Raw genomic sequence first — 27897 nt, 5'->3', positions numbered from 1 at the left:
ACAGTGCATGCCTGAGATCAGGACAGCCTGGGTTCAGTAGTTCTATTGTTCTGTAATGTGTGTGGATGTCACTCCAGCTCTCACTGAGAGTTATATAATCCCCAGATGGTACCTGCTTGGTAAAAAGTTTACCACTCTTTCCTTTTTTCTGCTTTAGACATGGTCGTGCCGTCGATTGCATTGTGGAGCGAGAAGACATGTTAATAACTGGAGGCCACCACCCTTACCTTGGAAAGTACAAAGTGAGTAGAAGAAAAGCGGGGATGGAAAATATTTATGTTATAAAGATAACATGGCATAATTGCAAAGGGTAGCACTTGGCTGCTCTCTCATGGGGACTAACAATGAGCAAATCAACAAACCGTGCTTCTGTTTAACTTCCCACTCCTTGTGCTGAATGATTACTAGCTGGTTCACATCTGCTTTGCTCAAAGATGTGCTTTGAGCTACATACTTTTCAGTATGTAAAAAAATACTAACTGGTATTGGCTGGTACAGAAGAGTAACTGGAAAATACGTAAGTATATATACTCTATGAAAGTAGATCTGATAACTGTACTACTTCCACATACTTTAAAAATAGGATAATTCCTAGGGGCGCCTGGGTGGCGCAGTCAGTTAAGCGTCCGACTTCAGCCAGGTCACGATCTCGCGGTCCGTGAGTTCGAGCCCCGCGTCAGGCTCTGGGCTGATGGCTCGGAGCCTGGAGCCTGTTTCCGATTCTGTGTCTCCCTCTCTCTCTGCCCCTCCCCCGTTCATGCTCTGTCTCTCTCTGTCCCAAAAATAAATAAAAAAAAGCGTTGAAAAAAAAAATTTTTTTTTAAAAATAAAAAATAAATTAAAAAAAAATAGGATAATTCCCAATAGGGTTCTGTGAAATTTCAATTATTTGCCAACAGGTTCCTCATTTTTCAGGATATCAAGGGTATTTTTGTAAAATTGTCTCAGAAATTCTTAGAAAAATTTCTATAGCAGAAAATAATTATTCTTTTGCTTTCTAAGAAATAATTTAACTTGTCAGAGTGGGTTAACTGCCATAACAAACAACTAAAAACTTCTGGGGCTTAACCCTGTATTGTGTGATTTCTTCGTCAAGTAACAGCCCAGTATAATCAGTAGGGGTTACAGGGAAGAGAAGAGGAGAGGACTCTGCTCCGAAAAATCATTCAGGGACTTAAACGTAGCACCACCATCATCCCCTCAGAATGAATTGTCAAATATGGAGGTCACAGGGCTCATATGGCTATTTAAGTGTAAATTTAAATTAACTGAATTAAATAAAACAAAAAATTCAGTTCCACAGTGGCATTAGCTATATTTCAAGTGCTCAATAACTACATGTGGCCAGTGACTGCCGTATTGAACATGTAGATATAGAACATTGCTATCATCACAGACAGTTCTATTTCATAGCACTCAGAGAGGATTCTAAGTCCTCCACTGGGTCTTCTGAAGAGGGCAGAACACAAGGGGAGAGGGAGAACATGGACTGTTACGTGGGAGGTGTTTTAGGCACCTGGTGTGTAAGTGTGGACCTTGCTTCTATTCATGTTATTAGCCAGAACTTTGCCACCTAACTACAAGGGTAGCTGGGCAATGCAGTCAGATTCTGTGTGCCCAGGATAAAAGACAATAGCATTTGTTGAACACAGCATCATCACCACCACAACTGGTGTACCTACGTACATATTTTTAGGAGATAATGGATGTATTTATTTCAACTCACACTCACTCTCTATTTTGAATTTGGTGTAGTTTAACAACAATTTATTAGAGTGAACTTTGTTCTGACAGAGATTACATTTTGGAGGTTGAGGGGGAAATAAAACTTACATATATGAAGTCATTATGAAAACATACTAATCTCAGGTTAAAAGATGAGATACACATAGTAAAACTATGAGGAGAGATGAACATGAGTTACAGTATGTACAGGAGGCATCTTAGATAAGGTGAAACATAAATGGCCTTCAAGAATATATGGGCAGAAGGGGTGCCTGGGTGGCTCAGTCAGTTAAGCATCCACCTTGGCTCATATCATGATGTTATGGTTCGTGAGTCTGAGCCCTACCCTGGGCTCTGTGCTGACAACATGGAGCCTGCTTGGGATTTTCTCTCTCTCCTCTCTCTGCCCCTTCCATGCTCACTCTCTCTCAAAATAAATAAATACACTTAAAAAATCTATTAAAAAATAATTAAAAAAGAATAGATGGGCAGAAAGAAGGCATAAGGGTGATGGGAATAGCAAAAGCAAAAATGCAGAGGTGGGATAAACATAGCATGATTGATACAGGTGGCCATGAGGAGAGAGGGGGAATTAGAACACACGATGATTACTGAAAAGTAGTGGAAAATAAGATTGGTTAGGTTAAGTGATGCCAGACAGAGAGGAGCCTAGAGTTTCAAGTTGAAACTTGATCTTACAAGAAGGAGTAAGACGGTGTAGATCTTTGATCAGTCGTGTCATAACCAAACATAGGTGCATTGGGGAGGGTAATAGGATAGCACTGGGCAGGATGGCCTGGGGAGGAGAGAGGATGGAGGCAGACTGACCATCAGAAGGCAGCTGATGCGTTCAGACATGAAGTAGTTGGGGTCTGAGCTGTGATAGTAAGATGTAGAAGAAGTGAGTCCAAGAGCCACTGTAGTATAAAATAAAATGGAGTTGGTGACAAACTTGGCAAAATACAGGGGAGAATAAAACCACAAACGTGACTCGGAAGTTTCTAGCAGCAAAAGCGAGGTTGGAAGGAGGAACCAATCTGGAGGAACAATGATGAGCTTGTTCATATAAATACAGAACATTTAAGTACAAATGTCTTGCACCAATATGGAACTTTATTAAATGGGCTGGTTATAGTTATAGAGGCCAAAAGCATAGTGGTGATGATAATTATGAGAAAATAATGTTTTCTAATATAGAGTGAGGACAGGAGATGATATCAATAACACCTATAATAGTAATATTAATAATTTGTATTTAGAACATTTGCTGTGTTTCAGTCACTCACCTATAATTTTTCCATGCATTACCTTATTTATTGCCATTTCACAGACAGATTCTATAGGTAGCCTAGCTAGCATCACAGGGCTAGTTAAGTGGCAGAGCCGGGACCCAAAATTAAACTGCTGGAATTCATAGACTTTGCCCTTGACTACTACTTCGGTTTGAATTTGGTTCTTTTCAACAGAAATCACAAAGTGAACTCTAATAAGTTCAGAGATATTGAAGCAGAATTCAGATAGAAAGCAGGGATATTGGACATGTAGTTTTTTTTTTAATGTTTATTTTTAAGAGAGAGAAAGAGAGAGCACATGGACAGGGGAGGGGCACAGAGACAGGGAGAGAGACAATCCCAAGCTGAAGGAGTGGAGCCTGACACAGGGCTCAAACTCACAAACCACGAGATCATGACCTGAACAGAAATCAAAAGTCGGACTCCCAGGCACACACCTGGGTACATATTAATGGCAAAGATTTTTATGTAAAAGACCTCCAGCAGCACTAAATGCTGCTGAGAGTTTTTGTTGAATTGGGCCTTCTGAGAAACATGTGCTGAATCCATTATGAGCAGGTCACCAGATTTGGAGATTAGGTTAGGTGGCTTCAGGGGAGAAGGTTCAGGTAGAAATGTGGAGCCAGAATTCAAGGAATTGGGGCAGGAATAGGAGGTTAAGAAGTATGCAGTTGATTTGCATTAGGAGGAAAGAAAAGGACTGGTTGAACAGTAGTCATGAATTGCATAGGAGGAGTCTTTGTTTTGCTTTTATATCTTTCTCTACCCTTCTTTTTTTCCTTTATTATTATTTTTAGTTGTAGCAAAATACATACAACATACAATTTGCTATCTTAGCCATGTTTAAGTGTACAGGTCAGTGTCATTAAGTACATTCACTTTGTTGTGCAACCGTCACCGCCAGCCATCTCTGGAATTCTTTTCATCTTGTAAAACTGAAACTCCGCACCCACTAAGCAAGATGTCCCCATTTCTTCCTCCCCCAGTGGCCCCGTAGAAACCACCATCCTACTTGCTAGGAATTTGACTACACTAGGTACCTGATAGAAATGGAGTCAAACAGTATTTATCCTTTTGTGACTGGCTTGTTTCACTTAACATAATGTCCTCAAAGTTCATCCATATTATAGCATGTGTTAGAATTTCCTGCCTTTTTAAGGCTGAATAATATTCTATTGTATGTGTCACATTTTATTTATCCATTCATCCATTGATGGACACTTGGATTGCTTCCACACCTTGGCTATTGTGTGTGAATAATGTTGCTATGAACATAGATGTACAAATAGCTCTTCAAGACCGGGCTTTCAAGGCACCTGGGTGGCTCAGTTAGTTAAGGGTCTGACTTCAGACCATGATCTCATGGGTCGAGCCCTGTGTTGGGCTCTGTGCTGACAGCTCAGAGCCTGCTTCGGATTATGATGCCTCCCTCTCTTCCCTTCCCCTGCTTGCGCTCTGTCTCTGTCTCTCGAAAATGAATAAACGTTAAAAATAAAAATAAAAAAATATAAAAGACTGTGCTTTCTATGCTTTTTTTTTTTTTTTAATTTATTTTTGGGACAGAGAGAGACAGAGCATGAACGGGGGAGGGGCAGAGAGAGAGGGAGACACAGAATCGGAAACAGGCTCCAGGCTCCGAGCCATCAGCCCAGAGCCTGACGCGGGGCTCGAACTCACGGACTGCGAGATCGTGACCTGGCTGAAGTCGGACGCTTAACCGACTGTGCCCCCCAGGCCCCCCGTCTATGCTTTTGATTAAATACCCCAAAATGGGATTGCTGCATCATATTATATTTCTATGTTTAATTATTTGAGAACTGCCATACTGTTTTCTACAGCAGCTTCACTCCTTCACATTGCCACCAGTAGTGCACAATGGTTCCAATTTCACCATATACTCAGCTACACTTACTACTTTCTGTTACTGGTTGGTTGGTTGTTGTTGGTTTTTTTTTATAGTAGCCATTCTACTGGATGTGAGGTGGTATCGTATGATTTTGATTTGCATTTCCCTAAAGACTAGTGATGTTGAGCATCATTTCATGTGCTTATTGGATATTTGAATATTTGGAGAAATGTTTCTTCAAATCCTTTATCCACTTTTTAATCAAGTTTTTTATTGTTGTTGAGTTGTAGGAATTCATGTACATGCTGGATATTAATGCTTTATTAGATATATGATTTGAAAATTTTTCTCCCATTCTCTGGTCTGCCTTTTCACTCTATTGATTGTGTCCTTTGATATATGGAAGTTTTAAATTTTGATGTAGTCTAATTTATCTATTTTTTTTCTTTTGTTGCCTGTGCTTTTGGTGTGATATCCAATGATATCCAAGAAATCATTGCCAAACCCAGTGTCATGAAATTTTTTATCTATGTAAGGATTCACAAGTGACAAAATAAAATATAGAGAAACATGGTCCCCAGCACTAGTATTAAAGGTCAGTTCTCTCTTATGGGGAGCCTGGGTGGCTCACTCGGTTGAGCGTCCGACTTCAGCTTAGGTCATGATCTCACACTCCATGAGTTTGAGCCCTGCGTCGGGCTCTGTGCTGACAACTCAGAGCCTGGAGCCTGCTTCAGATTCTGTGTCTCCCTCTCTCTGCCCCTCCCCTGCTCGTGTTCTGTCTCTCTCTGTTTCAAAAATAAATAAAAACATTAAAGCAATTTTTTAAAAAAGTCAGTTCTCTTTTCCTAGGCTGGCTTCATGAATGTTGGCAGAATGTTGGCCCTGGATATGGAGTATTATAGCAATGGAGGTGCCTCCCTGGATGAATTATTATTTGTAAGTGCTTTAAGAAGCAAGTTTACATTCTGGAAAGTCTTAGATAAAATTATATAATTCAGAAAATGTTTAATAGTTAAGGAATATTTTAATAAATAAATAAAGACCCACATTCCAGGGATAGCCATATATTACTTACTGGCACCCCCAGAATAAGTCCAGAGTTGCTAAATCTGTGTCTGTGTATTATCTCCATCTTTCCGATACTTAGATTTCTTTTCCCAAATGCAAGCATTAGACCTCAACAACAGCTCTATTGATATTCTGGACGGGATAATTCTTTGTTGTGGGGCTGTCCTGTGCATTGTGGTATGTTAAGCAGTATTCTTGGCCTCTACCCACTAGATGTCAGTGGCATAGCTACCCTCTGGTGTTAACAACCAAAAGTATCTCTAGAGGTTACCAGGGAAGAGAGAGGACAAAATTGCCTCTGGTTGAGAACCAATGCACTAGGCCAAATACCAAAACACTTTTTTCATGTTTTCCAGGATATTTTATTCATTACATTCTGTAGACCCAGTATTTAAAGCCTATGAATGCTTCAGTGTCTTTGGCAAATGTCTGAAACCTAAAAAAAAAAAAAAAAAAATGCATTAGCTCTAAAGCATAACCAGCCTTCCATCCAACACACTTCTGCGTGGCTTTGGCTTTCCTCAGGCACGGCTGATCAGTGAGTCCTGGATCACTGAAGTTGCAGCCAGCTGTGGTTTGGCTCCTGAGAAGGTAATGCTACCTAGTCTCTCTTCCACAAGACCTCAAGCTCCAGAGCAAGGAGAACAATTGGATGTCATTCAGGTTGAGGAGTTTGAGATTCAGAGGGGCTAAGTGATTTGCCGGAAGTAACACAGCTAACTACTTAAGACAGAGCCAGGACTCCAAAGTTCAGTGATCCTTGTCTTTCTCAGGCTCTTTCCTAAAAATCCTGGAGACAGAGGATATTGAGGAGGGAGCTTTGGATTCCAGGTCATTCAGTGAGCAGTCTCCTTTGGTTAAGGGCATTACTCCTGCCAACAAGTCCTGTCAAACCCTTCTTTTTCCGACTTCCTTTAACATCCCAGGCAGGTGTCATGAAGTTTTAGTCATTCAGTTACTAAAATGGTTTCCTTTCCGTTTTTAAAGTCTGGGTCCCAGTTTCTGTTCCCTTCCCTCTGCCTCTTCCACTCAGAATCCTGGAGCAGAGTTAGACTGGGGAGATACAGTGTGCTTTCTTTTACCCCTTCCCTGTTCTGTGCCTTCTGCTGTGCTGTTGGGGCAGAGAGGGAAGGGAGGACCAGAGGAGACAGCCTCTTCCCAGCAAGCTCTCGTCCTTTCCTTGCTTAGATGTAGCCACTTTTCAAGTATGTTTCTGAGGGTTCCATTTCTGCTAGCTCTCTCAAAAATCAATAGTTCCCTGTGAGAGTTCGTTAAATCTCCAACTGACCCTCAGCTGGCACCTTATGTGGCATTTCCTGATGCCTCTTTGCCCCATGCTGCCACAAACCTTGGAAAGCCCCATCCCCAAGTTCATCTGACTTTCTATTCAATATTAGAATCTGTGGCCATAGACAGGAGCCAGTTTTTTTATGTTTCTTGAATTTGTGGGGGTCCCTGCCCTTCCCTTCTGGCCATCTCATCACAGCCTCCCTCCCAGATGTTCTGTTGCACTGGTGGCATAGGCAGAATTAGATAATTATCTCCCTCCATCCTTGGGGAAGTTGGAGGAGAGAACAGCCACCCTTAAAAACACTGCCTTCCCCAAAATGGTACAGCTTACTAATTTCTAACATTTCTCTTATAATGATCTGGGAACTTCTTTAGGGGTGTCGGGAGAGTGTATGTCTGTAATGGCACCTGTCAGCTTGGGAGGTCACTGGCAAGAACAGCTGAGAGTTTTCTCAACTGAGAGTATGATGTACTTGGCATTTTTTGTTCTCTGCTAGGGGCATTAGTCACTGATTCTGAGAATGTAGAAAGAATTCTACTCATGGCTCAGACATCCTGAGATAGAATCTTAATTTGTTCTTCATCTTAGTTATTGGTTATGTATAAACAGCTTTCTTACTTTCCTTTTTGGAAATGAGTGGTCTTATCTTGTGACAGCATCTGAATAATTCAAGTTGTGTAGATCATATCCTGGAAGTTAAAATCAGGATTACCTTTCAATAGATATTCACAAGTGCAACTAGAATTAGGAGTCTCCTGTGTACTTGGACTGTACTGAGTTATATAAGGAAAGGATACCTTCCTTTGAACTCACACCAGAGCAGCATAGAAGGTATGTAAGTGCTAACATATTTGAGAAAATCTCCAAGTAGAGGAGAAATTATGTGCGGTGAAGGGCTTCAGAAAGGAGTAAGAGGAACTCAGTTTGAGCCTGATGGGATGAGCAGAGCTTGACTAGGATGACAGTGAATGGAAGAGACTATGTCTGTTGCCCTATTTTAATCTCCTTTTCTTTTATAGGTCCGAATGATGAACATGTACAGGAAATTGATCAAACAAGAGATTAATGCCAAGGCCCTGATTCAGTGTTGGAAAGAATGTATGTCTGTGTCTTCCTTCTCTCTGAGGAAAGCAGCCATGGAAAAATTCAATTCAGAGACTTATTGGAAGAAAAAAGGGCTGGCTGTGGTCCCCTGAAGTTTCCTGTCAGCTTTGGCTCAGTCGCTGCTGGTCAGGTCAGTTCTCCAAACAGACAAATCAAAAGGTGTTGGGGAAGCCTTCTATTAAGTTGGATTAGCCATGTGGTTGCAATGCCTGTTTGTTAACCTTCACCAAAGTTGTGCTTAGTCAAGCCAGCTTTTCTCCAGAGAAGATAAAGCCTCCTTTGTAGGATTCCCCAGGGTTAGTAACAAGCATTCTTGTTGGGAAGTCAGGAGACCTAGTGCCTTCTTTTGGCTGTGGCATTAAGCAACTGAGTCAACTCGCTCTGAGCCCAGATCACTCTAGTATAAAGTAAGACAGTGGGTCAGATGAATGCCAAGACTCCAGCTACTCTATGTTTCTGTGTTTCTGGACCATGAAATAGAAACTGCAAGCCGCAAGGCATTTGGGTGCACCTTTCCTTTTAGTGGGTGGGGTAAACTAAAGTCAGAAAAGTAAATCATTTAAATAATTTTTTCAAAACACAATTTTAGAAGTTTGTTCACTTCTGGGGTGCCTGGTGGCTCAGTGAATGTCCAACTTTTGATTTCAGCTCAAGTGATGATTTCATAGTTTGTGGTATGAAGCATGGAGCCTGCTTGGGATTCCCTCTCTCTCATTCTCTCTCTCTCTCTCTCTCTCTCTCTCTCTCTCTCTCTCACTCTTTCTGCCCCTCCCTTGCTCACACGCACATTCTCTCTCTCAAAATAAACATTAAAAAAAAGTTCGTTCATTTCTTAGCTGCTAAGAGTTATGTGAAGGGGAGGATTGGATATCTGCTCTTGTAGTTTCAATTGATTAAATAAATTCCCTGTTTGTTTGCTAAATCCCTGCTTCTACCCACTCATTCTTGAATGCAACTTACCTGAATAGCTGGTGGTCTGCTCTGTTCTCGCTCACTATACAGCAGTGATTTGGGACCCCTGTTATCTGCATTCTTATATATGCATATATATGTGTGGAGAAGATGGCAGAGCCCTCAAAACTGTTGTCACTCCCCTTTGCAGAATTCACACCTTTGGCTGAGCTATGAAAACGAAATGGCAGGTGCTTTGAGTGATGACAGATTAGAGATAAGGGGGGTGGGACTGTGAGGAACACTAGTATGTATGCTGTGTGTTAAGAGAGCAGAGGAGGTCAGAAAAAAATGGGCAAGAAAGTTCTTCCCTCATTCCTATACCCATCCTTTCACCTAACCATCCTGGCTCAGCTTTGGTATAATATTAGAATGTTTTCATGCAATTTGGTTATAGACAGGTGGTAGCTCAGGGAGAATCATAACAATACAAGCGGTGATCTTTTTGCAGCCTTCGCATTCCATGCCTTTTTATGATAGCGAAAACAACACAGAGCCATTTAGTCATCTGCACACAGTTTACCCAGTTGAGGGAGACCATCAAGAGACTGTGGTTGAGGAATAAAGGCAAAACCAAGATTATTCAGCAGGAGGGGAGAGGGGGAAACTACCATTAGAAAAGGGTTAGTGAGCAGTGGATGTTGGTTCAAGGTTTGGGAGTAAACTGATAAGCCAGCAGTTAAACAGAGGGATCAGTCTGGTCCATCTGTCCCTGAGTGGACTGGCCAGGATCACTGGGGAAACGGTCCCTATTGTTTACAGATCTTCCAGCAATCCCAGGGCAGGAAGCTGTGGTAGAAATGGCAGCCTGTTTCTACTTAACTGTTGCCATTACTTAATATCTCATATCTGCAGTAGACCAGACCTGTTCCATTTCCCTTATCGGAAATTTCTTTAAAAGTAGATAAAAAATAAAGATAGGTACTGAGCTATCATATCATAGTTACCTACTATGCTATAAGTTCTTTGAGATTTTATCTAATAACTTGCCTGAAGTCCCACATCTGGAGACACATGGGACCAGGGCTGGAAACTCAGATCTGAGAGGCTCCAGAAGCAGTGTCCTCTCAGATGTCTCTCCATGGCACCTTTTGATGGGAACTGAGGTGGGATTCAGCTCAGCAGGGAGGAAACTAGACAACATCCAGCAAGCAGTACAAAGTCTCATTCTCGAAGTCTCCTGAGGAGCTTCCCCCAATGCGCACACCAGTCCTACCCATCTTTTCCTAGAAACCAGTTTCCATGCTGAAAACATTTGTTTAGGGCCTAATTGAGGAGTTTGAGATCGGGCAAGCTGCTTCCTGGAAGCCATATGCTGAAAGACTGTTCTGAGAAGGGAACTAGAAATGGTATTTGAGCACCTTCTACCTATAAGGCCCAAGGCAGGGGAATTTGTATTGCCCACTTCATTTAACCCATATCTCATCTTTGTTGAGTAGGTATGATTCTATTTTATAGAAGAAGAAACTAAAGCCCATAGAAGTTCAGTCTCTTGCCCAAGGACATTTAGCTATTGAGAATAAGGATTTGACTTGAAGACTGTCTTGTCATGTGTCTTTATCATTCCGTGTGTCTTCCTGAGCAGAGGTAGCCCCTCTGCTCCCAACAGCTGAGGGTGTCAAACATACCTCCCCTGTGGTATATTTAATTACTAGCCTGTGAACACGGAAGAACAGACAATATCTAATTAACCTCCACATCCCCAGTACCCCAACACAGAGTAGAAACTCAAGTGCTTGAATGACTGAAACATTTTGGGAATCTGGAACCAAAGCAAACTTCTCACCAATACCAGCAGTCATTGCTTGATGATTTAAATTTCACAGACTCAGCCCCCAATTTATATTGGAGAACCATCTGTTCTAATGCTCCAGTTGTGCCGATTTCATAGATGAAGCTTTGCAGAATTTTCCTTTGTGGCGATAACAATGAACCATCCGGTGGTGCCACTTAACTGAACCAAATTTGACATTTTAAATGACCCAAGGGGATTGCAGCAGCACATGGAACAAATTACTCAGCAGTCTCTGAAAGAAATGCTTCCCTGGACACGCAGGCAGGGTACTGTTGCCAGTAGGGTCACACAATGGAGGAAATGCACAATCCACTGTAATTGTAGCTCAATCACATGTGCCAACTACAAATTGCCATAAGCAACTTCTGAATTGCTTGCAGAGCCAAGGAGGCCAAATACAGACTTTAAAAGCTTCAGAAACAGATCAAATCACTATGCTGTTGTAAATTCATTTATCAAACTTTTATTGGGCACTTACAATGTGTGAGATACTATGTTACATCCCAAGGGATGCCTTAGGACATGATCCTTCCTTTCAGGGGGCTCATGTTCTAGCAGACGACAATGAAGTGTCATAGAGTTCAGCCCAGGAGCAGCCCTTGCAGCTGCCATCACCTGGCATCTGATGAGCAACCAAGGCATCCAGCACTAGGCTCTCTGCAGAGGATGCCACTCCTTAGCTTTATTATTTTGAGAACAAATGGCCAGAATGACAAGATGGTATTTCCAGGAGTGATGTGTGAACAAACAGTAAAACATGCTCTGATGTATTTTCCCAAGGCTCTTGGACATGATTATCATGGCAACAATGCTTTCCTCAAGGTTCTGATTCTCCCTTGGGCTGAGAAAGGGTATCCCTATGTCCCTATTTGACCAAAACATTCCTAGTTTACACCTGCTGACCCAAGTAAGTAGAGCCCATTTTCACTGTCAGTATCTTATTTAGAATGATAGAACCTTCTGCTAGTCATTCACTGGAATAATGTAAATCTTTGGATATCAATAAAGAGGCAGTACTCCAAGTGTGGCTTATGGCCAACCAGTGGCAGTGAAGGTCTTTCTGGTGGTCAGAGCATCCATCTGTAGTTCATTCCTTGAGTTTATCTGGTGATTGACATGTGATTCCATTGACTTTCACTTATGACCAGGGTTGTTTATAAGTAATCTGAGTAGTGAAGGTTTATTAAAATTTTATCTTCATTGTATACAAATGAACTTGTTACCAGAATTTCCTGAAGATCCTGCCTTTATAAATCCTAGATTATTATGCCACTCTGCCTAGAAGCTTAGATATTAAGAAACCTAGCTGACAGAGCTTTAAGGCACCCCTTGCTGGCCCAGACCACGCCTGTGAGGCTGGCATCTCCCAGTTGAGCAGCTACAAAGATGTCTGGCAGGGCTTCTTAAACTACAGTGGAACCACTGGAAGCATTTCCTCTAGGACTGTGTGTGTTAATACTGCTCTTATACTAGAAACTCAAAGTAAAAAGACCAGCCTTGTTTTCTGCAACCTCGTGGGATATCTTTATACCCCTTATTTTAGCATGAACAAAATTGTAAGAAGGCACATTCTTGTTGGTTATAAAACATGTTTAGCTGGAGTCTGGATGTTTCTGATTACAGCAGCCTTTAATTCTGTGTTAGCAGTTTGGTTCTTTCTGGATCCCTGTGGGAAACTGTACAGTTAGATAAGATTACTTCCAAATTCTCTTCCAACTAAAGCTCTATAATTCTGAGCCAGAATAATTTGGAGTGGGCTTAGCTCATTTTGTGGCAAACTATGTCTGTCTATCCTATCTTATTTGGATTTTGGGTTTTGCTTCTCTATATCATACCTACAACTATGGGAACATATGTTCATATAAACAGTTCTCCCCTGCCTCAACCTATCTACACAGAACTTGGCATTTTAAAACTACCTCCCTCCCCACAAAAACCCCCAAACCTAGATTGTTGTTCCACTATGAATTAGGGAGATCCTTAAAGGTACCAATATGCTCAAATGTCCTCATGAAGAAATAGTAGCTTAAGGAATACAGTCCTCCCCCGGCCTCAAAGCCATCCCGTGACAGTCTGCCCTCTTGTGGAGTGATCATGAGAGAGCACTTGCCACAGCATTGCCCTGGTTCTACTTAGTGCTCTCAGGGCAGGGGGAAAGTGTGCATATTTTGGCAGGATATGGAAAGGAGGGGATCATTTCCAGGGAAAATGTTTTGTTTTATTTACATATTTATTTTCATTTGGTACATTTTAATACCTTCTAGAATAGACTGACAGTGAAGCACACACTTGGTTTTTGAGGACAATTTCTATGCTAGTATTTGGTTATCATTTAACATTAAACTATTAAAGTAAAGGTTGGCAAACTACAGAGTGGGTCAAATTCTGCCCATGGCCTGTTCTGTATGTCTTCAGGCTTCGAACAGTTTATTACATCTTTTTAATTTTAATTCCAGTATAGTTAACATACAGTGTTTTATTAGTTGTAGTAGTACAGTATAGTGATTCAACAATTCAATACATTATCCAGGGAAAATGTTTTAATTGACAGGAAATATGACAACGTCACTCAAAAACAACATGGAAACCATTTTCATCTCTTTTGGTTAGGCTGCTGCCCTGGTTCCTATTTACCTGGATGGGTCTGTGCTGATGACTCATAGTGGAATCAAAATGGGTCGGGGGTCCACACTAAAATGATTCAGGTGAGTATGCAACTAGTTGGATTAAGTTGGATGTATGAAAATATTTTGAGCCCTTCCAAACCCCAAAAAATAACTTCTGTTAGTATTTTCTAATTTGCTGGCAGGTGCACAAAATATATGGAGATAAAGCACAGAGGCTGGACCAGTACAGTTCAAAGCTCTGACAGTTTGACGCTGTGATGCTGACTGTAGTTCTGGGGAAGGAGCTTGGGGCGCCACTGTCACTGCTTGGGGTGCATGCTGCCTCTACCACGGCTTGCTGCAAAACAAACACTGAGCGCTATTTTTACTCTTTACCTTTTTTCGCAAAAGTGAAAATCCTCTTCAGATTTATTTCAGTTAGTGAAAACAGGTACAAATTGTAGGTGTTTCATAAAAGCCAAGTGGCATTATGCAAACTTTTACAAAGTGGGGGATACCAGTATTAACAAGTGAGTTGTCTTTCTTCAACTTTTGCTGGGCAATAAAAAGATGTGTAAATTCTCATATATTGCATTATTTCTTGCCTTTTTTATAGTAAGGACTTCGAATTTTTTAAAATATTTATTTAGTTTTGAGAGAGACATAATGCAAGCAGGGGAGGGCAGAGAGAGAGGGAGACACAGAATCTGAAGCAGGCTTTAGGCTCTGAGCTGTCAGTACAGAGCCTGACATAGGGCTCGAACTCATGATCTGTGAGATCATGACCTGAGCTGAAGTCGGATGCTTAACTGACTGAGCTACCCAGATCCCTTATAGTGAGGACTTTGAACAATTGATAATATAAATCACATCTGATATTTCTAATCAGATTTTACCCATTTTCTTTTGGCTCATTTACTTTAGATTAATTTTTAGCTATTGTTTCTATTTTGCAAACAATAGTAATGGTAAAGGTTATAAAACATTTGGAAGAGGCAAAAATATTTTTTAAAGACTGAACAATTTCACCATTTAGCAATAAGCACTGTTTTGAGGTTTTTCCATCTTTTCTTCTTTCTTTTTCAAAAATTTCTAACATGCTGTTTGTATAATTTTTTATCCTGGTTTTTAGGTGGGTTTTTTGTTTTATGTTTTTTGTTTTATTTTTATTTAAATTCCAGTTAGTTAACATGCAGTGTTCTGTTAGTTTCAGGAGTACAATATCATGATTCTGCACTTCCATAAAGCACTCTGTGCTCATCAGAAGTGCACTCCGTAATCCCCATCATCTACTTCACCCATCCCCCCACCTACCTCCCCTCTGGTAACCATTAATTTTGCTTTCTATAGTTAAGAGCCTGTTTCTTGATTTGCTTCTCTCTCTTTTTTCCCTATGCTCATTACTGGGTTTTTTTTTTCACCTATCTTATATAGAATGAGCACTTCTTCCTGTGGTTAAGAATTCTTTGAAATCCTGATTTTTAATGTCTGCATGTGGATATATGTATAATTTATTTAACCATCCCCATTGTTGAATACTATAATGAATATTTTTGTACATAAGCCTGTGGTCAAATCAATGATTATTTTCTTAAAATAGATTTCCAGAAATGGAATTACTGGGTCACAGAGTGTATCTTAAATCACTGATACTCATTACTAAATTGTTTTCTAGAAAGTATCCATTTCATTATACCACTAACCAACTTTATGTCTTATGGATTTTTTAAAAACCTTAAGTAATTTAATAGGTGAATGATAGTATCTCATTATTGCCTTAATTTGCATTTTTCTGATTATAGAGCTTTTGCTAGAATTTTGCAGAGTGAGGTGGTAGGAAAGGCTGCAGAGGTATTGAGTTCATGATTATGAAGATACGAAGCATTTTCCTCCCGTGTTGGCTTTGGGCTTTGCCTCCTCTTCCTGATGCTACTGCACAGAAGAAAGCCGAAGAAAAAAAAGAATGTGTGCTCAGACTTTAGAGTCCAGACTAGCTCTACAGGGATTTTAGAAAAGAACTTTTTGTGGCTGGCAGAATTCATGGTTCTGCCTGCCTGTCGCTGTTGCACGTGTGGGGCTTCACACGCAGGCTGCCGTGTGGGTGTGTGCACAGGTCTATGACCAAAGTATTTGAAAAGAAACAGGTGGCTAGTTATAAATTAAGGATGCCAGTGTCTAACAACCACCTGCATGGACCAAGCACAGAAACTGTCCCTAATACAAATGTCTCTGGGGTTCTGTGGTGGCAGGTCTCAGCGGGTTGGCAGTAAAGGTAAAAATCATTGCAGTGGTGTCCGAATCATTAACCCCACCAGGCCACATACATGGGTGGAGCTCCAGAGTTGTTGAGAATTAATCCAATCTTTATCTCCTTCTCACAGTGTCCTGGTAAAAACTGTGCTTTCCCCAGTGTCAGGCTCAGTACATGGTACAATACTCAGCTGCCCTCCTGGCCTGGAAATCCATCTCCTTTTCTCCCTCACTCCTGACATCCCACTGGTCAGTGGGATTCCGTTTTACTCAAAAATATCTCTGTCTTTCAGCCTCCATGTTCTGGGAATATCGCTGTTCCGATTCAGACTTGCACCTCTCGCCAGGGCCACTGCAAGGCTCTGTCCCTCCACCTGAGTTTCAGTGCCTTTCACTCTGGCTTCATGTTGACAGAGCTTTCCCACAAAAAAAATCTGGCCATTCCATATTTAAAAACAATGCTTAGAGTTTGCCAACAGTTTTTCTGTTAATCCCTGACCTCTTAGCATGAATTATAAGGCCTCCACCCTAGATGGTCTTTAAGACCAGCTCACACTTCACCCCCACCCCTGGGAAACCTTTCGCATCACCTCTTACAGGGCTGGTCTCTGCCTTCTCTGGCAGAGGTTCCATGGGCCTCTTAAGCCTCTGGCACATATTTGTGGTTTTGAAATCAGTGTTTGCTGGAAATTATGATAACTTAATAAAAAATAATCCCTAGCATGCTTGTCAGACTCTTCTAAAATGCCTTGAACCAGTCATCAGCAAGAACCATCAAGGCACTCAGAAGGATTGGGTGAGAATCACTGTTACTTTGTGTTTTATGATAGAAAAAAAAAAGGAGGGAGGAGGAATGAGTGAATTGAATATCAGTAGAAATGGCACTATCAAAGCTACTGCAGTTACACAGTGATAAATGGAGGCCTTTTGGCTCTCTGCATGTGGAAATTTTTATCATCTATGGTAGAGGAGCTCTTGCATCTGGGAAAATTCTCCATTAGAGAAAAAGGTGGTTTTTCTGCCCAAAACTCTTCTTTTTAAGCCAGAACTAATTAATGTTTCTTCCTATGGAATGTAGGTATCTTCCAGATAATACCTGTAAATCTATTTGTTCTCCTTCTTTGGGTTCCACTGTTCCTAAATGGGAAGACAACACTACAGTCCTTTTATAAAAGTGAAAATCATATAAGCACTCATAGGAAAATAGGAAACCAACCTGCTGGCTATGTCTTCAACCAATAGTAGGCACTAAATGCAGTGGAAATTTCAGCTGCTTCCTTCGATGTACTTAACAACCTAGTTGGAAGAGAAAACACACATTCTAAAGTCAACTAGCAAACTTTCAAAGTAATAGGTTATAAAGTACCAGATGGTGTGGAATGGATGTCAATAAAAGCTGAGTATGTGTCATGCTGACTGTTCTAGAATGTCACATTAAAAACATTGGTCTCGGGGAAATAATGTTTGAGGAATCCTCCTTAGAAATGGTTCCTGGGGCGCCTGGGTGGCTCAGTCAGTTGAGCTTCTGACTTTGGCTCAGGTCATTGTCTCACGGTCTATGAATTCGAGCCCCTCATCGAGCTCTGTGCTGACAGCTCGGAGCCTGGAGCCTGCTTCACATTCTGTGTCTCCCTCTCTGTCTGACCCTCCCCCATTCATGCTCTGTCTCTCTCTGTCTCAAAAATAAATAAACATTAAAAAAAATGGTTCCTGCTATTCTACAAAACTAGGACTCCTTCTATAATTCATATTTATGGGAGCTCTCAATCCTTTTGGGGCATATTTATTTCTCCCCTCTGCCCTGTGCTTCCTGAGCCAAAGAAAGGCTGAGAGAGCCTGACTGAAGAGAGAGGTACAGTGCCAGGCAGTCAACCTTCCACCCTCATGAATTGCTGCCATTCAGCATACTTTCTTCTGTAATGGTTGCACCTCTCACCTTTTTCTTTCTTAGACTTGGGGACTTGGCCCTAACCCTCATTTTTCTGTAAGTCAGCAATGTGCACTGCAGAGTCAGGAGAACTTTTGATGTAAATGGTATAATTTACCAAAATTACGCCACTCTCCCAAGACTGATAGATACCTGATACTAAAATTAAACAACCCACCACCCATTGTCTCCTGAAATACTCGCTGTTGATAGGCTGTCTTTCCAGAAGACTGAATGAAGTTCTTCAGCAGCAGAACGTACATTGCCCGTTATAGTGCAGACCACAGGTGTAACTAAGTTGGCAGTCACGGGAGACGGTCACAGGCACTGAACAAATGCTGTTAGTACAAGATGACCACAAGTGCTTGGGAAGTTGGAGACTGTGGGAAGGATTACATTAATCTTGGCTCTTCCTGGTTATTACTACTGATAGCTTTCTTTATCATCTAGTGAAATCAGAATTAAAGTCTCAAATGATTCTTTCTTTAAACATCACTATCACATCATGTTTGCTCTTTTTCACAGGCACGAGTTGCTTTTGATGAAAGCGGTAGTCTTGCAGTTGCTGAATACTTCAGGTAAATAGTCCTTTCAATCCCATGCCATGAAAAATAGCAGTTGTAGCTTGAGGAAGAGTTTCACTTCTGTTTGAAATTTTGGAAAAAATTGACTTTGTACCTTCTATTAACCCACTGTTATAAACAACATTTAGCTTCTAGTTAATCCAAGTGTCCAGAAAGTCTTCTGTTGGGAAAAATAGGAACACAAATAAAATATGGCTCAACTGATGATTTGAATCATTCTGAGTAGTACTAGAGGGTTCTATGAGGTTGGTGCTTGGAACCCACAGTAGTGGTTGATTTTTCTGTTGAAAACTTAGTGTATCCTTAAGAAACAAAGGTAGGGAGATTGAAGAAGAAACCCATAATAAGACGAACATCATTTCACACCTTCTAGATTGGCAAGAAATAAGAAATGTGACAATAACCATGTGTTGTCAACCTGGGGAAAAATTGTTTCTCACATACTTTAGAAAATAATTATCAAATTATTTTGACGGAAAATGAAAGCCATAAGAGAACAGAGTGATGTAGAGTCTTATGTGATTTTGTCATTTTGTTAGTTCTTGTGAGACTCCTGGGGCACTGGCTGGCTATCAGGAATAAGTGTTAGAAGCATTTTTAATGGCCACCTCCAGACCAGGTCAAACAGAGAAGAGCAGGGTAGAAATTCCTGGCAAGCTGCTCGCCTGTGCTTCTCCTTTACCATGACACCCATTTGGTGTCTTAAGGAAGAGTCAGGAACAGAGCAGGCCATGGGGACCAGAGAAGTAGCATAGAATGAGAGCTAAGGGCCTGGTCTTGCGAACAGAAGGCTGAATCCTGGAGCCAAAAAGGCAGACAGACAGACAAACGTGCACCTTTGAAATAGCGTTTGGTCTAAAATGCAGCTGTAATTCCCCAAATCTGATGACAGTGGGATGACATGATTCAAGATTAACTAAAAGCAATAGGCTGGATAATCATATAGTCAGCACCTAACTTCCAGGCATAAGGAGTCATTCATTGATGAGGAGCAATTGGATGTTTTATCAGCCAAAGCAAGTGTAATAAGAAGTATATATTTATTCAACAGATTTATTGCATGTGTTACATGCTGGCACATCATTGTACAAGTGTATTCCTTTAGTTTGCTGTGCATGCAAATTGAACACAGCTTCTTACTGGTCTGTTTAAATCATCGGGCCATGCAATTAGAGGACCTAATCACTTAACAGCTCTCCTCAAGAATTCTGTTTCCTCCAGGGGTTGAGTCAAACATGAACTGGGAGACAGGCGAAAGCCATCCTTTCAAATATTTTGTTTATGGAGCTGCCTGTTCCGAGATTGAAATAGACTGCCTGACAGGTGTTCATAGGGTCAATACCAATTGGGAAAGTCTTCAGGTTGTACTTTTGATAGATCTAAATTCCATATATTCCATCTGAGCACTGTGGAAGCACCATGTATTTGGCTAAGGATAATTTCTCTGAATTACCAGAAAAAAATAGAAGCTCAGCAGTTGCCTTGGTGCTGTGGTTGCTTCCATGGAAAACAGCTGGCAACTTCTCTTATTTTTCTGGTCTTTTTAAATGGAATTGGGAAAGAAACCACTTCAAGGAAGAAACACAGCTTGAAGAGAGCTTTCATGTAGACTGTTGGTATAACGAGCAATCCTGACCTCCTATGTGAAATGCCATCATATGACATTTTTGAAGGATTTCATAAGCATCCATAATCTAACAAGCACCAAGGGCCAGCCCAGGGAAGTTAGTGGCCAGCTTTTGATATCTTTTATCTAGCTAGGTCCTGCTTTTTAGATAGTTTAAGGGCATCTTATGATTTTAAGGGATGCTGTGAAGAGATTCCCACACAGGCGCGTGCGTTCTCTCTCTCTCTCTCTCTCTCTCTCTCTCTCTCTCTCTCTCTCTCTCTCTCTCACACACACACACACACACACACACACACACACACACACACTTCTGTTTCAAGGAGAGTTTCTCCTCTTGTAGCTGGGCCCCTGTGGGTAAATGAAGCTACTTACTCGCCACTGTCAGTAATAATAAATGATTATTAATACATTAAATGGGGCTGTGATACCCTCACAACTGTCTTGTGATAATCTGTCCCAAAACCTACCCAGAAGGAGACTCTAGGTCTTGATATTTCCAAACATACTTTGTCACTATATCTTAGATTATGATCAGATTTAAGTTTTCATTTAACAGGTCTCTAGCATGTATGTTTTTTAAACTATAGTCAGCCTAATCTTTGAAATTGCATATACCTTTGAACCTGCCGAGTAAAGTATCTGGTTTGTGTGGATTTTAACTCAGACCAGCTCACTTTTGGGGAACCTTGGACTAGGAAAAAACAGTGATCATACTAAGCATGGTTTTCATGCTAGAGTAGCTGTCCTGTTTTAGTTCCATAGAAAGTTATCTCATACTAACTGATTTCTACATCCCTTCTCCCTCAAAGAAAAATTTAGGGAAAACTTAAATCACTTGGGTTTTCTTTACCTTGTATATGCCTTGACCTTGCTAAGGTCTAAGAAAGGTAATAATTAGCCTTGGTGTGAAATTTTGAGGTGTGTTCTTATAACTTATTTGAATAATCTTAAGAGGTGTACTAAATAGTCTTTTTATCAGATGCATTCAAAGAAGCTAGGTCTGTAACTCAGGTTAGGTACACCCCTGGCAAAGGGCTGTAATGTAACATCCCACTAGGGGCCCTCCCTGAAGGCCTGTTTCTCAGTCATTCTTATGTTGTTAGAATTGTTCTTATTCTATAAAATTTCCCTCACTTTAAACCTACATTTATATATTAGTTATCTATTACTATGTAACAAATTACTCTCAAATTTGGCAGCTGAAAATAACAAATATTTATTAACTGACAGAATTTATGAGGGCCAGAAACCTGGGAGTGGCTTATCTGGATGATTCAGGCTCGGGATTTTTCACAAGGTTGCCATCAAGCTGTCAGGTAAATCTGCATTTATCCCAAAGCTGCAGTGGTGGCTGGAAATCTGATTCCAAGCTCCATCACATGCTTGTTGGCAGGAGGCCTCCGTTTCTCACTGGCTGTTGCCCAGAAGTTTCCATTCCTTACTACATGGACCTCTCTATAGGACATCTCAGTGTCCATAGGACATGCATGCTGCCTCCCACCCCCAGAGGGACTGGTGCAAAGGAAAAAAGAGAGTATGAGCAAGTGAGAGAACATCCACGACAAAAGCCACCGTCTTTTATAACCTAACACTGGGGTGATGTACTGGCACTTCTGCAAGACAAATTAACCCTGGTGTAGAGTGCGGGAGGGGAATACATAAGGATTTGAATGCAGCACGTGGGGATCATTGCAGGCCATCTTGAAGGCTGGCTACCACAATCTAGAATCACTCTCCTTCTGACCTAACAAAAGACAATGACAAACAGTAAGTCCATGGCTTTGAAAACAGAACCCTTGCCAGCACTGCAGACTTAAGAGCATCTGCTCTCACCAATAATTGAGGCCACTAGTCTGCTGGAAGGCCAGCCTTGCTAAATGGTGTCGTTAAATAAGGGAAGTGTTTTATTATACCAAATAACTTTATATTTGTAAAGTAAATAACTTTATATTTGTAAATAACTTTACATTTCATGGTATACTTAAATAACAAGTATTTTATTATAGTAAAATTTTCTGGATCCCTCTCTACTTTTCTTAAGAAAAATGTTAGATGAAAGTCCCAAATCAAACAAGAAAACTCTTGGATTGGGCCACCTGGGTGGCTCAGTCGGTGAGGCGGCCAACTCTAGATTTCGCCTCAGGTCATGATCTCACTGGGAGTTCGATCCCTGTGTGGGGCTCTGCTCTGACAGTACGAAGCCTGCTTGGGATTCTCTCTCTCTTTCTCTCTCTCTGCCCCTCCCCTGCTTGCACTGTAAATCTCTCTCTCTTTCTCTCTCTCTCTCTCAAAATAAATAAATAAACGTTTTTTTAAAAAAAGAAAAACTCTTGGGATTTCCTTTGTTCCATTAATAATTATAAGTAGAATCTGTTTGTCATGGCAGAAGCCAGTATGTCACTGAAAGAAGGTCCAGACTTGCTGGAGAGCAAAGGTGTTACCAGTAACCTAGCTAGGCCTGCTGTATTCCTTATTTGTAACTTATCAGGAACTCTTGGTGACCAAGTTGTAGTGTTAGATTTATCTTTCCTCTGGTCTAAAATTGAAAACTCCACAATAGCAGATAATAATTGAAGACTTTTTGGCTGATGCTCCCTGAGTTCTGTGCTTCAGTAGATGTTACCCAGACAGCTGGACTCCGGATGTTGGGTTGTATGGTAGCCACAGAGTTTTTCAACAAGGATCATGAGGGCCATAAACATTTTCTGTGTCATAGATTAATGTCTGTTGTAGTGGATTAAACTCCATAAGTTACATCACTCAGCCCGAAGAAAGTCAAATATTTTTCTCTCCTATTGTTTCTTTTCTTTAAAGATTTTTTTAAATGTTTATTTATTTGAGAGAGAGAGAGAGAGAGAGAGAGAGAGAGAGAGAGAGCGCACTGACATGTGCAAGCCTGATGTGAGGCTCGAACTCACAAACTGTGAGATCATGACCTGAGCCGAAGTCAGACGCTTAACTCACTGAGCCACCCAGACGCCCCATCTCCTGTTGCTTCTGAGGGAAAAAAATCAGTGCTTAAGCCGGTCGAGTATGTGTATAACTTTGAAATTTATACATAATAAACTGTTACACAATAAAATCTTTGTTGATTCTTTCTCCTGAAATATGTGGCCCAAAGAAAGGTTCTGTACCAGTGGTGTCCTGGCATGAAGTGTTCTCAGCCTGTCTCCTTAAGTTGTATTCATTAAGATAAACATTTTTTCTCTTTTTTATTACTAGAACATCCAAACAGACATTGGCATGGATGTTGGCTTCAGTATAAATCCACCCCTTGACATAGGCCAGGTATGTGTACCTGCTTTGCCTCAATCCCTTTTGTAAAAGCCATAACTGCTCTGGATGTCTGTAGAGAAAACATTCCATCCAGCTTATTCATCATCTTATTTTTCTGCCCCTGAAGACAGAATCTGTCTATTCAGGCCAGCCACAGAACTCAAATCTCTTATTGTTTAAAAAAAGAGAAGGAAAAAAGGATGTTTTGAATTAGTGTTTGAAGAGACATACGGTCTGTGATTGAGGATCTTGAGTGAGGCAGGAGCGAGCCTAGAGGTGACAAAATGGGCCCGATGCCAGTGAGATCAGAAGTAGACTGTATGCTAAGTGTGAAGTCTTGGGCATATGATGGGCTGTAGCTTTGAGGAGTTTAAAGTTGGGTTGGGAGCACATCAAATCATCAAATAGTTGCAGCAGTTGTTATTAATAGGTAGCCTGTTTTGCCCACAGACATTTTTTATTCAAATTTGAAATAATTGACAAGATTAAAAATTCACCAGCATCCTTACATAATTATTCAAATGTCTAGCATCTCTTGGAAACAGAAAATTTGCCAGGACTGGAGCTGCATGTGCCTAAGGAAAAGCAGTTGGCTGCCTTTTTAGAGAATCATGCACTCTGTGATTCTAGGACTCAGGACTCAACTGGAAGCTTCACTCACTTTCTTTACCAGTGGGCAATTCAGCTTATTACTACCTCCAGTTCAGAACATAATTTGAGGTACTCTCCAATCATGACATGTGTCATTGGAGAATGGGAAGAATATATGGGTTGGAGAAGTCAAAGCGGGCTTCTGGGAGGCAGTGCCTGTGGATGAAGTAGTCAAGGAATGGACAAGAGGAGAATGGAAGACATCTCCCTAAAGAAAGACATGAAATTCAGCATAGTTTGTGTTCATGGCTGGCTGGTGGCAGGGCAGGGAAGGGGGTGTGCTGATGACAGTGGAGAGTACCTGTGTCAGAGGAGTGGAATGTGAGGCCCCAAAGACAGGCACCTGCCTTCATAGGTGGAGGTGATGTGGCCTGGGGTATGGTCTAGAGTTTTAGGAAGATTCATCTAACATCATGTTAGAGAAGAATCTCCCTGCAGATAGATACATGTGAGGGTAGAGAGTGTGATAGAGAAAATACGGCCACAGCAAGGAGGTAAACAAAGAGGAGACCCAGAAATCAGAAAGATGTGTGGAAAGCAATTTTTCCCACAGGCTGACATCTAAGAATTGGAGCATTTTAAAGCTGTGTAGGAAGCTTAGCACACAACAGAGTTCATGTTACAGGCCAGGAAACAAGAGTGCAGAAATGTGAAGCCAAGCCCAATATGAGCAAGGATGGTGAGATGAGATGCAATGAGGGAATTCTCAGACCCTGAGAGCACTTTCAGTGTGCTGGAGTCTGTGGATAGGTCAGAGGGTTCCTTCTGGCTCATGGACAGAAAAAAGGAGGGCTTTTGGGCCATAGGCTCTTTGACGCCTCTTTTAAAGCTATACTTTTACTGCCAAATTGAGATTTACACTCAAGTTTTTGACTTTGAATTTAGCGCTGATTAAGATGTTGTAGAAATGCTTTGAGGCAAACTTTTAAGTAAACTCTCAGAGACATCTTCCATGACATGCTGAAAACCCTCTTATACTGTATTTTAACAATTCAAATAAGCAGCATGAAGTTGAAATGCTACTGTTGATTGTATTTTCTCATATATGGAAATTCTTCCTCCCTCCCCAGATTGAAGGTGCATTTATTCAAGGCATGGGACTTTATACAATAGAGGAGCTGAATTATTCTCCTTAGGGTGTCCTATACACTCACGGTCCAAACCAATATAAAATCCCTGCCATCTGTGGCATCCCCACAGAGTTGCACGTTTCTTTATTGCTTCCATCTCAAAGCTCAAATACCCTGTAGTTGTTGAAGGTAAGCTGTGCTTGATAAATACATGCATGTTTATGTGATTTGTAGTAACTGTGCAGGGAACTAGCAGAGGTTCCTTCATTTCTTGGTTGTTTGGGGTTTCTACCAGGCTTATAGAAGAAAAAGCTCTATTAAACATTTTAATTATAAATTAATTTAACAATTTTATAGTTTTTTTTAAAAACTTCAAATCTTGGAACTTAACATGAACTATTACCATCAGGTTATATCTGATTTTTCATTTTGCAGTAATCATCTTATACCTATATCTGCTTTCTCCATTTGGGATAATTTCCTTAGGATGGAATCCTAAGAATGAGAATACTAGACTAAAATGTTAAATTACTTTTTTAAAGGAAAATGTTACATATATTTTAATATTTTATATGTGCATCTATATACATATTTGCCTATAGATGCACATATATGTATATATACATATAGATGCAGAGAGAGAGAGCCCTACTCTAGTTGACTTGTTTCCTTTCAAAGGTCTAGGAGAGTCTGGGATATTCCTGGAATGATCAGTATTTTTTGCCATTCATGACACAATGCAGCGGGACAAGAGAGGGGCCTGTTTGGACCATTGAAGCTCAGTAGTCCACTGACCCCAGAGAAGATTAGAATAGTCGGTGAAGATAAATTCACAAAAATGGTATGTTCTGTTCTGTTCATAAAATTATGAATTTTTGCCCCCTGTCCTTATGGTCAAGTTTTATTACCCCACCATGGCGGTTTTCCATGGGAGAAAAGGTGACAGGAATCCTGAGGGCATTTGAGCATAGGAAGAGCAGACTCGCCCTTAGATTGCAATTTTTCGTCAGTCTGGTCTTACCCAGCTCACAGCAGGGCTTAGTTCTATAATGAAAATGAAGGTTCATTGATCGTTCATCAGTTACACGTTCCTCCTTGGTTTTATTTCCTTCCCAGGACATGTTGGTCAGGAATGGGAGTTCAGGAACTGTGCCCTGAACCTAAGACACCCAGGCCAAGAATATGGGCCACCCCAACAGTCAGTCTCACTCTACCCAATCAGGCACTTGATTGTATGTGTATTTCCTGGTTTGAACTGTGAAGTGGGAAGGGCCCTTTCTGGCCCAACCCCAAGAGCAGAATCCCACATGCATCAACACCCCCACAGAGTAAACATCTCAGTTCTCCTTGGTCACTTTCAGTGATGAGATTTAATTATAGGGGAAAGTCATGCCATTCACAGTGACCCTTCTGACTATACACAAGGTGTTCCTTATATTGAGGGGAGAGCCCCCTCCTTCACCTCCTCTCAATACTTGCTCTGCGTGGCACCCCTTATAGCTTTTCCTAAGCCCCGTGAATCACTTCTTCACTATAGAGGAACACAGAGACTAATTGCACTGTTCATTTGCCCCTCTTCAAGTGTGAGGTGATGATTCTTGTAGCTGCCCTGCCCTGATTCTTAGTCCTGTCCTAGATTCTTCCACATTTTTCATGCTGTCATTCTGAGACCTCTCATTGTCCTGATCACCCTCTGGGTGGTTTTTATCTTGTTTTACATTATGCTATTTCTCACCTGGCACAAACATTTTCCAAGTTACAAATGTCCACATTTGTTCTTTTATTCCAGACTCCAAAAGACAAACCTGGATCCTATGTTCCTTGGAATGTACTCATGAATCAAATACAAATTTCTGGGGAAATGGGGTGACTGTTCCAACATAGCGGTCTATCCAGTGTTTATGCTTTGAGATGCTAGGTCTGAAAGATAAATGTTCATAGTTTAGAAATCATTTCACAGAGGATTGCTTTTATATGATGCTGATTTTAAATGTTCCATTTGGATTTTGATAGATATGCTTAAGCAATTTAGAAATCATATTTTACATAGCACAAATACTAACTGGTTTCCTCTAGAATGATATTCTCTATTACTCTGTTTCTTAAATCCATCCAGCTGAATGGAATAGAAGATGATGATTTGTGTATGATTCATATTTGGCTTGTATCCACCAACAGAAATTACACTGTCTAGTGAAAGGCAATTTTCTAAATAATTTTATTAGTAGTGTGAACTGTAAAGTTGTCATTTTCTCATATGTCCCCATCTGCTATCAGCCTCCTTTTATTGTCAGAATGGATCCAGGCACTGTATACAAGAGTCTATGGGACTAAAGAAAAAAAATGGATAAATTAGACTTCATCAAAACTGAAAACTTCTGTGCTTCAAAAGATACTATAGGAAATTGAAAGACAAACCACAGAATGGGAGAAAATATTTGTAAGTCATATATCTAATAAAGATGTTTATGTAGGATATATTTTAAAAACTCTTAAAACTCAGCAATAAAAAGATACATAATGCAAGTTAAAAATGGGCAAAGGAATTGAACAGACATTTATCCAAAGAAAATATATAAATGGCCAATAAGCACATAAAAAGATGCTCAAAGTCATTAGTCATTAAGGACATGCAAATGAAAATCACAATGAGAAACCATTTCATTCCCAGGAGGATGGCTATAATCAAAATGATGGATAATAGTGTTGACAAGGATGTGGAGAAGTTGGAACCTTTAACCATTGCTGGGAAGAATGAAGATGGTGCAGCCACTGGAAGAAAAATTGGCAGTTCTTCAAAAAGTTAAACATGGAATTACCAAAGGACTACT

General features: G+C 40.7%; 1 protein-coding gene across 1 annotated transcript; it reads left to right on the top strand.

The window, feature by feature from the left end:
- Nucleotides 1-45: 45 nt before the first annotated feature.
- LOC131490295 (uncharacterized) lies at nucleotides 46-27873 on the top strand. Its single transcript, XM_058692535.1, is given in 12 exon segments — nucleotides 46-242; nucleotides 5716-5802; nucleotides 6460-6525; nucleotides 8245-8416; nucleotides 8419-8459; nucleotides 13686-13752; nucleotides 13755-13780; nucleotides 18384-18436; nucleotides 21463-21613; nucleotides 23292-23357; nucleotides 23875-24065; nucleotides 27738-27873. Coding segments are annotated over 12 exon segments (1101 nt in total). The 5' UTR covers nucleotides 46-197.
- Nucleotides 27874-27897: the final 24 nt, after the last annotated feature.

This window comes from Neofelis nebulosa, chromosome 2 (genome assembly GCF_028018385.1).
Source record: "Neofelis nebulosa isolate mNeoNeb1 chromosome 2, mNeoNeb1.pri, whole genome shotgun sequence".
Lineage (NCBI taxonomy): Eukaryota > Metazoa > Chordata > Mammalia > Carnivora > Felidae > Neofelis > Neofelis nebulosa.
Note: the sequence above shows the minus strand (reverse complement) of the source record. Positions and strands in the feature narration are given on the sequence as shown.